Source organism: Tachysurus vachellii, chromosome 8 (genome assembly GCF_030014155.1).
Source record: "Tachysurus vachellii isolate PV-2020 chromosome 8, HZAU_Pvac_v1, whole genome shotgun sequence".
Taxonomy (NCBI): domain Eukaryota; kingdom Metazoa; phylum Chordata; class Actinopteri; order Siluriformes; family Bagridae; genus Tachysurus; species Tachysurus vachellii.
Window position 1 is genome coordinate 11496920 of NC_083467.1, and position 12893 is coordinate 11509812.

Sequence of the window (12893 nt, forward strand, 5' to 3'; positions counted from 1 at the left end):
AAAGGAAGTAGAATGAAATATTGATAAAACCCTAGAGGCTTGACATGAGTGACACAACAGTAAGATTTACTAGTAGACTTGCAAATATAAATTACATTTTTTAAATATTTAGAGAGATTTCCTATCTTGAAATATACATTGTACTGTTATTTGATGATCTGTAAAAAGCTTAAATACCAAATGTCTTGTTGCTGTGTATTAAATTAGTGTTTATTGTTCACTCTGGGAGTTTGCATGTTCTCCCTGTGCCTTGGGTGTTTCCTCCGGGTACTCCGGTTTCCTCCCCCGGTCCAAAGACATGCATGGTTGGTTGATTGGCATCTCTGGAAAATTGTCCCTAGTGTGTGATTGCGTGAGTGAATGAGTGTGTGTGTGTGCGCCCTGTGATGGGTTGGCACTCCGTCCAGGGTGTATCCTGCCTTGATGCCCGATGACGCCTGAGATAGGCACAGGCTCCCCGTGACCCGAGGTAGTTCGGATAAGCGGTAGAAGATGAATGAATGAATGAATGTTCACTCTGAGAGAGAGAGCATCCTGTTATAGAGGAATGTAAACAATCTCAGTCTTTTACTGCTGTTCACACACTGACATCAGAGCAGAGATTGCTGCCAGATACTGAAGGAGTGGAGAGATTTTTGTCTCAGGTAAGGTAAAATATGGAACCTTTTTCAATAAAATATACTGATTCAACTTGAACATTTCTATTTATCTGGAACATGTCTTAAGTCACACAGGCAAAACTGCATGACCAAGTGGCAAACCCGTATAAACATTTTGTTAGGTGTGATAGAGATATGGAACAACAAAGAATCAGGGCCTGGTGTTTGGGCTTCATTTCTATCCAGATGTTTTTATACTAATATGCATAATGCATGTCCACATCTATGAGCAAAGACAGTCAAAACATTTCCAACTTTGAAGGCTCTCCAAGTCTCCATTTGTGATGATTCAAACCACAGTTCCTGCTGAAACTCTGTGTTAGTGCTGCGATCGCGAGAAAACCTCAAATCCTGTTGCTGGCATGAGCAAATGGAGAAGTGTCAGTGGTTTAACAGAACACCTGTCTCAGTGCCTGACATACTGTACAGTGATAGTTTAACAGTGGCAACCTGTCAAAACCAACATCCTCTCTACCTTTGGGCTGTGTTTTTTAAACCGCAGTCCTTTTTTGAAAACACATTGCAAATTGTGGTTGTTAGTTATGACAGGAAATACATAAGTGGCCAATTTGCATTGCCTAGCATAAAACGTAAACATATTTAATAAGCAGTTAGCACTTTAAAGCTTTAATTGATACACAATGTTTACGCAAATGGATACCTGCTATGAATCTTCTCAATTTGTCTTTTCATTATTACTACTACAAATATCCAACCCACATTGGATTTTCTTTTGATTAAGACACTCACACAAAGCCACAGTATCACCCACTGCAATATGAATAGCAATTTAAGTATAAGACCTTTTCCAGGTCACTAACTATGATGAAGTGGTTGTATATTAAGCTGCCTTTCCTTGGGAAAACTTTTGCAACTTTTGCCCTATGGGAAACACTTTATGGGAAAGACCTGGTCAGGACCTCAAGAATGGCAAAAAATTGTTCTCCCAGGGATCATCTTATTCATCAATCTAAATGACTTAGAATATTTCTACGCTTTAATGCTGAAACATTACTTCAGAATTAAAGCGTATAATCATTGTTGTGCTCTTTTTATACCCTAGCTCTCTGAAATACTGATCTGTGATCTGTGGTTTAGATCTCACAGATTCTCACACTATTTTTTTCTCAATCAGCTATTTCTTGGCGGTCCCCTTATGACTACCCCATATGACTACACTATTTCCCATGATTTTTATTCAGCGAAGTGTGTGAACCTTTCATACAAAATAAGGAGACAGTTTCAAAACAGGGAGACGTTATTGGAAGGTCATAGATTTCATGTACTGTAATGTGTAGTGCAAAAATATAATGTAGTGATAAAGAGGTACATAAATGACTGTATCCATCATTGAACATAATGGATAGTATGCAAAAATAGTAAGAAAGATGCTATATGAGTGCTGTGGGTATAAACTATAAGAAAACCAAAATGAACTTTCATTTATGACTTTTTTTTATTACATAAGGAAGCTATGTGTAATGTTGTATTCAGTATGTATTACAGCTAAGGCATATGTGTGATATTTTCATTACCAACTAAACTTCTGCTACCCCCGGAGTTCTTCTATATTACCCCATTCCTTTCATCACACCAAAATGTTTTTTTCCTTGGACTTAACTACACCTCTAATCTTTCTCTATGTGCCCATATTCTGCCAGGAGCAGATGTAGACAGACTGTGTTTCAAGTGCGTATTTGAGATAGCAGCTTTGGCTATCAGTGCAGATGTCAGTGAAGTGGGCTATTTCAGCTTCATCACCAAGCACAATGCAAGTCTCAACACACAGATTCCACTACAAACTTGTGTGCTCTACAAATTGTATAAATGTATTTTAAAAATCAGCTTTTCCCTGTGGACCTTCCAAAATTGAATTCTATCTTTTGAAATAGTTTTGTACTCAATTATATGACATTAAGGGCAACATGGTGGCACGACAAGTTGCATTAGTCTCTCACAGCTCACTGATGCCTGGGCCAGTCATGACCATGGGTTACAATCTGTTTCTGTGTTTGTTCTCCACATCTTCATATAGGTTTCCTTTTGGTTCTCTGGTTTTCTCACTCCTCCCAAAAACATACTATGGATTGCTCAACTGTTTTAGGCATCAGTGTGTGTAAATGTATGTACAGGGTGCGCTGCAATGGCCTGACATCCCATTGTGGATGTATTTTTGCCTCATGCCCAGTGTTTCTGGGGTTGGCTCTGGATCCACTCTGACCATGGCCAGGATAAAGGGTCAAAGAAATAATTAGCAATGTATTAATTCCTACTGTACAACTGAAGTTTTGCATTGAGCTAATACTTGTTAATATTTAGCCCTATCTCAAATCACAAATGAGAAATATGAGAAATATGTTACATGAGAAATGAGATGAGAAATATGTTACATAAATAAATGATTTCATTTTTGCCCTAACCACAAGACAGCAGTAACAACACACACACGCAAACATGCACACACACACAAGCCAGTAAAATGAGAATAGGTTTCATTGATTAATAAATTAGCATATTCCTACTCACATTTGTAACAACAACAGTTTATAATGCAACAATCATGTTAGAAGGTTTAAGTATCCCTATATATATATATATATATATTTAAAATAAAGTAAGAATAAAATATTCTTAAAACTCTGATATGGTTACAAAATCGTAGTATAATAAGGTTCTGTCTGGGTTGGGAATGAACAAGCGGACCTGATAATACTAAATTCTTTTTTGCTAAATAATTTATGTGGCAAAGAATTTTCAGCAATAGGCATTTAACTGATGCAAAGCTCAGCTTCAGCAGGGGCTCAGTATATATCTTGTCGTTTTGTTTAGGAAATCCACCAGCTGAGGCACAGTTAGAATAAAGCAGAGCCACCTGTCATTAGAGAGGAGAAATAGCAACTTTCCAGTGTGGTATGGTCCTGATGGCCACATGGTACAAATTAATATGTGTGAATATTGCCATCTAGTGCTCATATGTATTATATCAGGATAAAAACATGCTGACAGTAATGTGACCATGTACAAATAGTGACTTACAAATAGGATATATATTTTGATCATCTTAATAATAAAAATTCAAATGATGTAATATATCTCTCTTTTGTGGTGTTGTAATATCAGTTTCACAGAAACTGTTTTTGTCTTCAGAAAATTCTGCACATAGGTTTCTAGGTTTCTAATTCTTCTCTTTCTGCTAATAAGGTGAGACTTTGGTTCATCCAATACAGTTGCCAGTGTTATTTATAATTGCATTACCTCTGCTTAAATATTTTCAATATGAATTTTATACATGGCTTGCTGTGTTCTTCAGCACTATACTTCAGCATTATAATACACACTATAGTATTTGTGTAATGTCTTTCTTTGTTTCACTTACAGGGCCAGCCAGGTCTCCTTGGACCTCAGGGCCCCACAGGGCCTCCAGGACGAGTAGGTGACCCTGGCCTGCAAGGTCTGAAGGGAGAGAAGGGTAGCTCGGGTGAGAGAGGCATCATAGGACTGAAAGGGGCTCAGGTGGGTCATCTTTAGACAGCTTCTCAATGGAAATTATTTAAGATTTTAATAGTGTTAATGTAAAATGGTAGAACAAATGGTGAAATTGTGTCAGTTAACAAATTTGATCCAATTTGCTTATTATTTGTTTCCATAGGGATTGATAGGAAGTCCAGGGTTTCCAGGAGCAGATGGTATTCCAGTGAGTGGTTTCTCTTTCTGTTGTGGAACTATTGGGTCTATCTCATAAAGTGGCAAGACGAACCATGTGAACCCTTAAAAAATAGTTGATTTTCTATATTAATCGGACAAAAAATATAAATCTAATCTTTCTCAAAGTCACATGTATTGACAAACACAATATGCATAAGATAACAACATAAACAATTATAATCTTTCTTTTCTGAATTGTAAAAGTAAGTAAACATTTTAATTTAATAGCTGTTCTGAACCAAGAAGTTGTGGCTTAAACCAGCACCTGGACCAGTACCGCTTCAGCACAGCCATATTCTTAGGATGTCTGGTGTAAACAGCTCTCTTGTGGTGATTCCACAGCATCTCTGTGGGGTTAAGGTTTGGGCCCTGACTCAGTCACTACAAAAGCCAGATTGTCTTTTTTAACAATATTCGGGATTTCCTTTGATGGTTGGGACGATTGCCCTGCTGCATCACACAACTTCTGCAGAGCTTCAGACTCTCGGACAGTATCCTGTAGGATATTTTGATAAACTTTGTATTCATTTTTCTTTACTGATATAAAGTGGTCAAGGGCCCAAAAAAGCAAAACAGCCCCAGATCACGATGCTCCCTCAACAGCACTTAACAGCTGGAATGATGTTTTCCTGTTGATATTCGTTACCGTTTTAAAAACCAGACATAGTGCTACATGTTCTTTTTTTTTTTCAAGCAACTCAACCTTATTTTTTTCAGTCCAATCAACATCATCTCATTAGCACTGTTGAGTATTCAGGTAGTCTTTGGCAAACTTTAGGCACACCTATATATTTATTTTTTTTTTGGAAAGCAGCGGCATTCTTCATGCCGTTCTGCCGTGGATGGCATGATTTTGTAATGTTTTCTTAAGAGCGATGTTAACTTTTAGACGAACATTTATGGCATTCAGCAGACGTCCTTATCCAGAACGACTTACAACAGTGCTTTTAAGTCTTTATCGAAGAATATTAACACTGGTTCACAGGTTACAGAATTAGGATACCATCAACCTAAAACTGTTCAGTTTTTTTTAAATATATACAACACACATGCAACAAACAGGGAAAAGTTCACTCGTCGTTTGAAGATTAACCACGCCAGTGACTCAGATGTTCGGACATCTAGGGGAAGTTCATTCCACCACCTCGGTGCCAGAACAGAAAAGAGTCTTTCTGTACACCAACCTCTTACCCTGACAGACAGTGGGACCAGTCAAGCAGTGCTGGTAAATCTGAGGGAGCGAATTAACAAATTCCAGTCATTTCTTCAAGTACTTCACTCTAGGGTTCTCTTTACCTCATTGAGAATTCTGAAGTGTGTACTTTGAGTCATCTTGTCTGACTTCAATGGAGAGTATTAAATCATCTCTAATTATAGATAGATTGTCTAACAGTGCAGAGATTATTATCTAAACTCTTTGAGGTCTTCTGAGATCTATCTTTTGCAAGGCATGGGACCAGCAAATGCTTCTTTTTATAGGACAAATTAGCTCTAACCGTCTTCTCATTCACATATTTCAGCAATTTTTCACATACTTTTTCCTACCTATTGTGTGTATATTTTGATGTCTTCAGGAACTACAACAACAATACAATAATTTGTTATAGTTTCAAACAGATTATTCTTTTATCGTTAAGATATAAAGTATTTATATAAATGTATGCAATTCCAAAGGGTTTATATAATATTTCTTGCTTATATATTTATGATTACACACATTCACACACAAAAACATTAATGTTGTTACATTTAATAATTCACATATTCATGTAACATGTCACATTCTAGACAATATGTGTTGTATTTCATCCAATGTGTGTTACATTTGAATTTTCTGACCTCTCCTCTATGCAGGGTCACCCAGGCCAACAAGGCCCTCGAGGAAAACCTGGTGCTGATGGCTGCAATGGAACTCGGGGAGATCCTGGAATACCTGGTCGAGGAGGAATCATTGGTGCTCCTGGAGTAAAAGTATGTGGATTGTATCTATTTTAGCTGGAAAGAATGACGTTAGACATCAACATTAATGCACGTAGATTTTATGTTGCATTACAACCTTATATCATATTCTCTAGCTCTGTCACTATTTTTTAATTATTATTTCCTCTGCAGGGTCAGCCAGGCTTAAAGGGTGAAAAAGGGGACCCCCTGGAGATCAGCGTTTACATGGAGCGATTTCGGGTGAGAATGAAGCAGAGACGATTATCTTCAAGGAGTAGTATGATTATTAAAACAGATCACTTTTTAAATACATTTAAATTCATTTAAAAAGTTTGACTAAGGTTTTGGAACACAGAGAAGTAATAGATACCTCTGTACATAATAAAATTCGTATCAGTATATAGTTATCATCTTTTATTTTAAATTAGGGTGAACCAGGACTTCCAGGATATCAAGGACCCACTGTGAGTTCAGCATCACTTAAATATTCCTATATTTTATATTAAATGTTTTTTTTTTTTTGTTTTTTTTTTAAATACTATGCTTTCTTCCTTTGTTAACTCAGGGCCCTCAAGGTAATATAGGATATCAAGGACGACCAGGATTCCCAGGTGCTCAGGTGAGCATCTAATGTTAATTCATTAATTTAATATCTCTTAGGCTGTGTTTACATTTGGCATCAAAATGTGACCTGTATCTGGATGTTGTCAACATACGCACAGAAAACAAAACGTGTAAACGTGTTTGTCATCGGAATGTTCTCGAATAACGTGTCCAAGTTTGGAGGTAGTCGAGGAAGCATTGTAATCGGATCTTAGTATAATGTAAAGGCAATCCAGCCATCTTGGCTGGATTGACAGGTTGACATCACAAAAAACCCATTTACTATCATTATTAGGTCTCTCTCCCGAACTGTTGGAGTTATGCCAGGCCGTGGAGCATGTGTGAGACTCACACATTTATATCGTTGTGGAGCAATGCAATCAAGTTATGCCTGAATGTAGCTACAGAAATAAATCTGTGTATGAAGGTATAGCCGATGATATGCATAAGCATAAGTTACTAGCAACTCTTTTCTCCACATAGATGTGTGGTTTTGTGATACAATCAAGGGCCGAGGAGATTTCAATTATAATGAAAAGTTAGATTTTGCACCCGAAAGTAGCTGAACTATTCATTTTTAGTTTATTCTCTGTAGAGTACGCGTTTTTTTTCCCACCACAGCCCTCAAAGCTCAATCCCGGACCCATAGGTTTGTTTTTGCTGTTACCATTACTCCAGCTATCCACCTTAGTAATATTTGAAACTTTCCTAACCTTCTCATTTTACGCAATTTCTAAAATTTCCTGCGACTGAAAATGCATTTTTTGGCAATTGTACTTTAAATTTTGTAATGGCTTTATACTCCTTTCCATTATAGGGTGAAAAGGGTTATAGAGGACTTCCAGGACCAAAGGTAGCCCAAAAACATTTTGTCAGACAAATTCTGACTCATAATATATTATATCTCCTACTGATGAGTATGAAAGGTATCAATACAGAATCTTGGTCATCTTTATACAGGGCAGTGCAACTGTAGTCTATCCTGGAGAAAAAGGAGAACAGGTAATATGAATATATCAAGGTTGCCCACTACACTGTAAGGTTCATTAGATTGGGATGAAGAATTAGTTGATTGTATTAAAAATTGAAATGCAATATTGGTTTTAACCACAGGGGGATGTTGGAGAGCCAGGGCCACAAGGAACTGATGAGTTCAGCGGTCCATTTCCGGTCAGTCATGTGGCTGGTGTGGTTTATTATATATTTTATAGCACAATTATTAGGTCTAATAATTTAACAGCAATCAATATTTTGTCCACAGGGCCCCAATGGCGAGAAAGGTATTAAAGGTGAACCAGGAGATTTGGTAAGTTACATCATGAATGAGTTCACATAGATATTCCCTCCTCAAGTAGGCAATACTCTGAAACAAAATACAAACGTTCATAGTGTTTTAAATGCCACAACTATGCCTGAAACTCCCAAATCTCCATGATCTTTATCATATGATCTTCAAGCTAGAACCTAACCCTGTCTTAATTCCTAACTGTCTTCTTCCGGTCTTAATAAATGTAGATTTACTTAACATATTTTGATAATTTTTGTTGATAAAATAATATTAATTTTCTGACTATAAATTGCATCAAATAATATTTTATTTTACATAGTTCCTTATTACCTGTCTAGATTTGTATAAATTTGTGCTTGTGAGACCATTTTTGTGTGATGTTGTGTTAACCGTATTCCCAGACAGCATTATTCAGGTATCTATGCAGAAAAAGTACATTAATATCTGCATCTTACTGATAGGTAGTTAGCCCTTTGTCAAAAATGTGAGATAAAAAGAATCTAATAAAAGTTAAAGAGCCATATATATAATGCAAATAACAACAGGCAACGATGGACACATAAAATCACAAGTAGTTACCTACTTAAAGACTTTTAAACTGCAATCAAAGAAAAAATGTAACTGAAAGCAAGGACAAAATTAATTACAAGCATTGATGATTCGGTGCCTGATTAATATCAGTAATATGGTAATTCTAGTTAATCAATTGTAAATTTAATGGCCCAACACTCACTGAGTGTATAATTTTAAAAATCTTTGAAATCTTTCATTTATACTTTACAGCAGACCAGGCAAATGAAAAAGAGTCTCTTTATAACCTGCATTCTAACAGAATATAACTAATTATTACAAAAAGCCCTGTTACTTACATTATAAGTGACATCAAACCTCAGCGGAATCAAGGATATAATACATAGCTACAGATGAATATGTTTTAGGACTTATCATACAAGAAAATTAGCCCCCTGGTGGACCAGCGGCAGGATCCCGCGCTCTCATTGCTGCAGCCCAGGTTCGATTAACCCAGCCACTGCAGAGATAAATCTCAGTGCCAGTCCAAAGCCCAGACAGAAATGTGAGGGTTGCATCAGGAAGGGCATCCAGCATCTAATATGCGGACCATGTGAAAAAAGGAAGAAAAAAAACTTGAACAGTTTTTTAGGCTCATGGTGTTTTAAGTCTGTAATCTAGTGAACCAGAGTGAATGTATTCAATGATAGAGATTTAAAAGCACTTTTGTATGCTGCTCTGGATAAGGGCATCTGCCAAATGCTGTAAATGTAAATGTAAATGTAAATGTAAATATGCTGTGGTGATCCCAAACAGGGAGCAGCAGAAAGAAGACCTAATAATGTGCATTAAATGTATTAAATATTGAAATGTATTTATATATATATATATATATATATATATATATATATATATATATATATATATATATAAATGTATGAAATGTATTTCTTAATGAATAGTAAACGTTCTGCCATTTGTCTTTTTCAAGGGGGCTCATATCAAAGGAGAGACAGGAGTTAAAGGATTTCCTGGATCCCGGGTATACACTTGATATTTATTTGTCTTATAAGGTCCTTTTACTAATATTTTCAAAAACAGGTTTCTGTTTGACTTCTTATATAACAAGAAATATTTTTCAATTGTTAATAGGGCAATCCAGGAAATGCTGGCCAGCCAGGAGGAAAGGTATGTTATTGATTATTACATCATCTATTACAGAGAAATGCTGTCGATGTTCCTAAATACTCTATCTCTATTTTTCCCAGGGTGAAGCTGGGGATCCAGGTCGTCATGGGCAGCCAGGAAGCAAGGTATGTATTACCTTTTTTTACAGTGACCCCTTTCACTGTTAAACAATGAGTTTATGAAAATTGGTGATGGCTGGCTGCATATGAGCTGTAGTTCTAAAGTAGTTCTTCTGTAGTGAAGGACTTTGTTGTTTAGGGTGCTATAAAAACTAAAGTGATGAAAGACACTCAAAGCAGCTAAAACATACAGACTATGGTCCAGACTATGGTCCAGTCTGTGGTAGGTAAAACAACAAATAGATACAACATGACAATGAGGTACAAAGAAACCAGAATTTAAATAGTGGTACAAATCAATGTGAAACAGGAAACAGGGGTGAGTGATTAGTGCCATGTGATTTGCTGGGCTGAGGGGACGTGTACTTTTTTGTTACTCTGACAGCAGTGCCTTAAAGTCTGCACAGGATATCTATTTTGAATGTTGCTTACATGTGAATTCTTCAATAGGGGGAGCCAGGAGAGGCAGGAGACCTGATCTATACAGGTGGATACCCTGGAGGTAACAGAGTATATCTTTTTACTCCAAATGTTTATCAAATTCTATTAATCAGCAATATATGTTTGTTTATCAGATCAAGGTTTCTGTTCCATTCAAATAAATACCCTGACTTGTGGTTTTGACACAGTATTTTAACCCTGTGCAAATTTTCTTTTGCCGTTCCATTTGTTCATTTTTACCTAAAGTCGGCTTACCAGGTCCCCCGGGAGAACGTGGGCCACCAGGGTCTGATGGTCTCACAGGAAATAAAGGATTAATGGGTCCCCCTGGGCCAGATGCTCAGGAACAGCTAATAGGTATTTTGGCCCCTAAGTAAAGTAAAAATGTAAATTCAAGCATTTATTGTGACTATTTGTTGACTATTATTGTTTCTATATTTCTACAGTGTTATTTGGCCCTTTTGGACCAAAAGGAGAAAAGGGGAGGAAAGGTGATGTTGGAGAAAATGGTATACCAGCCTCAGAGCCTGGGCCGCCGGGATTTGAAGGCCTACCAGGACCTCCTGGACCACCTGGACCAAAAGGATCATGTAAATATATAACAGTCGTTGTATATGACATTTTGTACATTTTGTTTGAATATGTATTGTAGCTAGCTTTTAAATAAGCTTTAATTCTAACTATTCTAAAAGGGAAACACTCTCAGATATTAAACCATTTTTAAACACATACAGTATATTCAATGCAAAGCTGAAACCTGTCATCAGTTCTAGAAGATTGTGTTGTCAGTATGAATCTGTTTGGCCACAGGGGGTGTTTTATTCAGAGGGCCTGAAGGGCTAAATGGACGTCCAGGAAATGCTGGAGTGAAAGGACAAAAAGGTTAGATAATTGACTATTGAATTTAGTCTTAAAGCCTTTGTTAAACTGTTCATGAAACAGTATAACTGGAAGATGAATATACATTACAATCATCATAAACTGTATTACTTACAGTAAATGTACCATTTTTTAGGTGACCAAGGTCATTGTGAGTGCACTTTGCGAACATCCCTTCCTGGACCCCCTGGCCCAGCTGGTGATCAGGGTGACCGTGGAGTAGTAGGCGAGCATGGTCAGCAGGGTGATCAGGGAGACCAGGGAATCAGTGGCGTAATTGGTTTGCATGTTAGTTATCAGCATTACAGTTATGCTAGAAGATATGTTCCAGTCAACACCTTTAGTCATATTGTGAACCATTAGAAATCATAACTTTTTTTTTTTTTTTATCAGGGCTTTCCTGGGATAAAGGGACTGCCTGGACCTAAAGGCTTGAAGGGAGACAGAGTAGAGGTTACAGAGAAAGGTATATTTATTATAATACTTAATGATTTTAGTTTATTTTATAGAGAAAAACTAATGTATAATGAATGTATTTGTGTGTTTCTACTTGTTTATTTAACAGGATCACCTGGAGAACCAGGAGACCCAGGCAGATCAGGTGAACGAGGTCTTCAGGGCAGACCTGGAACTAGAGGAATAGATGGTCCTCCTGGACTTCATGGTCTTCCTGTGAGTTTCTCATTAGCAATTATGAGCCCTGGTCTAATGCATTGATTTAATTTTATGTCTTCAGTAAAAGTACTAATAGTTAAGTGTGGAATTGTGATTGGTGTGAAAGAAAAACAGTGATGTGATGTTATGTCAACAAAAAAGGACTTGATTTGCTCTGTAAGCTGATTGTTTCATCTTTTTATGATAATCAGTGCTCTCTCCTGATGGTGAGTAGATTAAGCCTGCCACTGTAGATTCGCTACAGTCTGTGTTGTGCTGTTTGCAGGGAGAAGGGCCAGTTGGTGAGCATGGAGAGAAAGGCTACCCGGGAAGGCCTGGTCCACCGGGGTTCCCAGGCCCAGCAGGTGAACCTGGTCAAGTAAACGGAGCACCTAAGGGTGCTAAGGGCATCACTGGTGATGCAGGAATAGATGGTTATGCTGGACCCCCAGGCATACGTGGTACTTCAGGTATGCACTCTGCCTTTTCTGCTTCATCTCATTCTTCCATCATTCTCATTCTTTAATTACAATTTCTTATTCTCTAATTTGATCTGCATTCTTTGCATTATCTGTTTACTTTGGGGTCATTATGCTTAAAGTCATGGAATCCATACTTCATGGAAACATGGTGATGATATTACGCATTTAACCTTACTTTTGCATTTAACGTGTGAAGGTTTTCATTAAAAAGGATTCCATGAGGAATTTTCCCTGAAAATTCAAAGAATGGTCATTTAATTATATAATCTCTGCTGCTGATTCAATTGCAATCAGCTCCTGTCTCTCTGTATCTACTGTGGTGTTATCTGTTTCTGTCGGTCATCATCTCTTGCTTGCCATTTGAAGGAGACTGTAGTCTACAAGGAGAAGGAGGCGAGTGGATTACAGCAGGTAGCTAGATCGG

At 37.3% G+C, this 12893-nt stretch overlaps 1 protein-coding gene across 1 annotated transcript in view; it reads left to right on the forward strand.

Annotated features, from left to right (window-relative positions):
* col4a2 (collagen, type IV, alpha 2) overlaps window positions 1–12893 on the forward strand; it is a 60570-nt gene that overhangs the window by 37264 nt on the left and 10413 nt on the right. Inside the window, exons 5-26 of the mRNA XM_060876253.1 lie at window positions 4038–4172; window positions 4309–4353; window positions 6219–6335; window positions 6477–6545; window positions 6734–6769; window positions 6871–6924; window positions 7726–7761; window positions 7869–7910; window positions 8022–8078; window positions 8170–8214; window positions 9698–9748; window positions 9859–9894; window positions 9975–10019; window positions 10464–10515; window positions 10701–10811; window positions 10901–11044; window positions 11265–11336; window positions 11470–11621; window positions 11727–11799; window positions 11899–12005; window positions 12274–12457; window positions 12836–12880. Coding sequence (XP_060732236.1) covers window positions 4038–4172; window positions 4309–4353; window positions 6219–6335; window positions 6477–6545; window positions 6734–6769; window positions 6871–6924; window positions 7726–7761; window positions 7869–7910; window positions 8022–8078; window positions 8170–8214; window positions 9698–9748; window positions 9859–9894; window positions 9975–10019; window positions 10464–10515; window positions 10701–10811; window positions 10901–11044; window positions 11265–11336; window positions 11470–11621; window positions 11727–11799; window positions 11899–12005; window positions 12274–12457; window positions 12836–12880 — 1708 coding nt within the window. The remainder of the gene's footprint in view (window positions 1–4037; window positions 4173–4308; window positions 4354–6218; window positions 6336–6476; window positions 6546–6733; window positions 6770–6870; window positions 6925–7725; window positions 7762–7868; window positions 7911–8021; window positions 8079–8169; window positions 8215–9697; window positions 9749–9858; window positions 9895–9974; window positions 10020–10463; window positions 10516–10700; window positions 10812–10900; window positions 11045–11264; window positions 11337–11469; window positions 11622–11726; window positions 11800–11898; window positions 12006–12273; window positions 12458–12835; window positions 12881–12893) is intronic.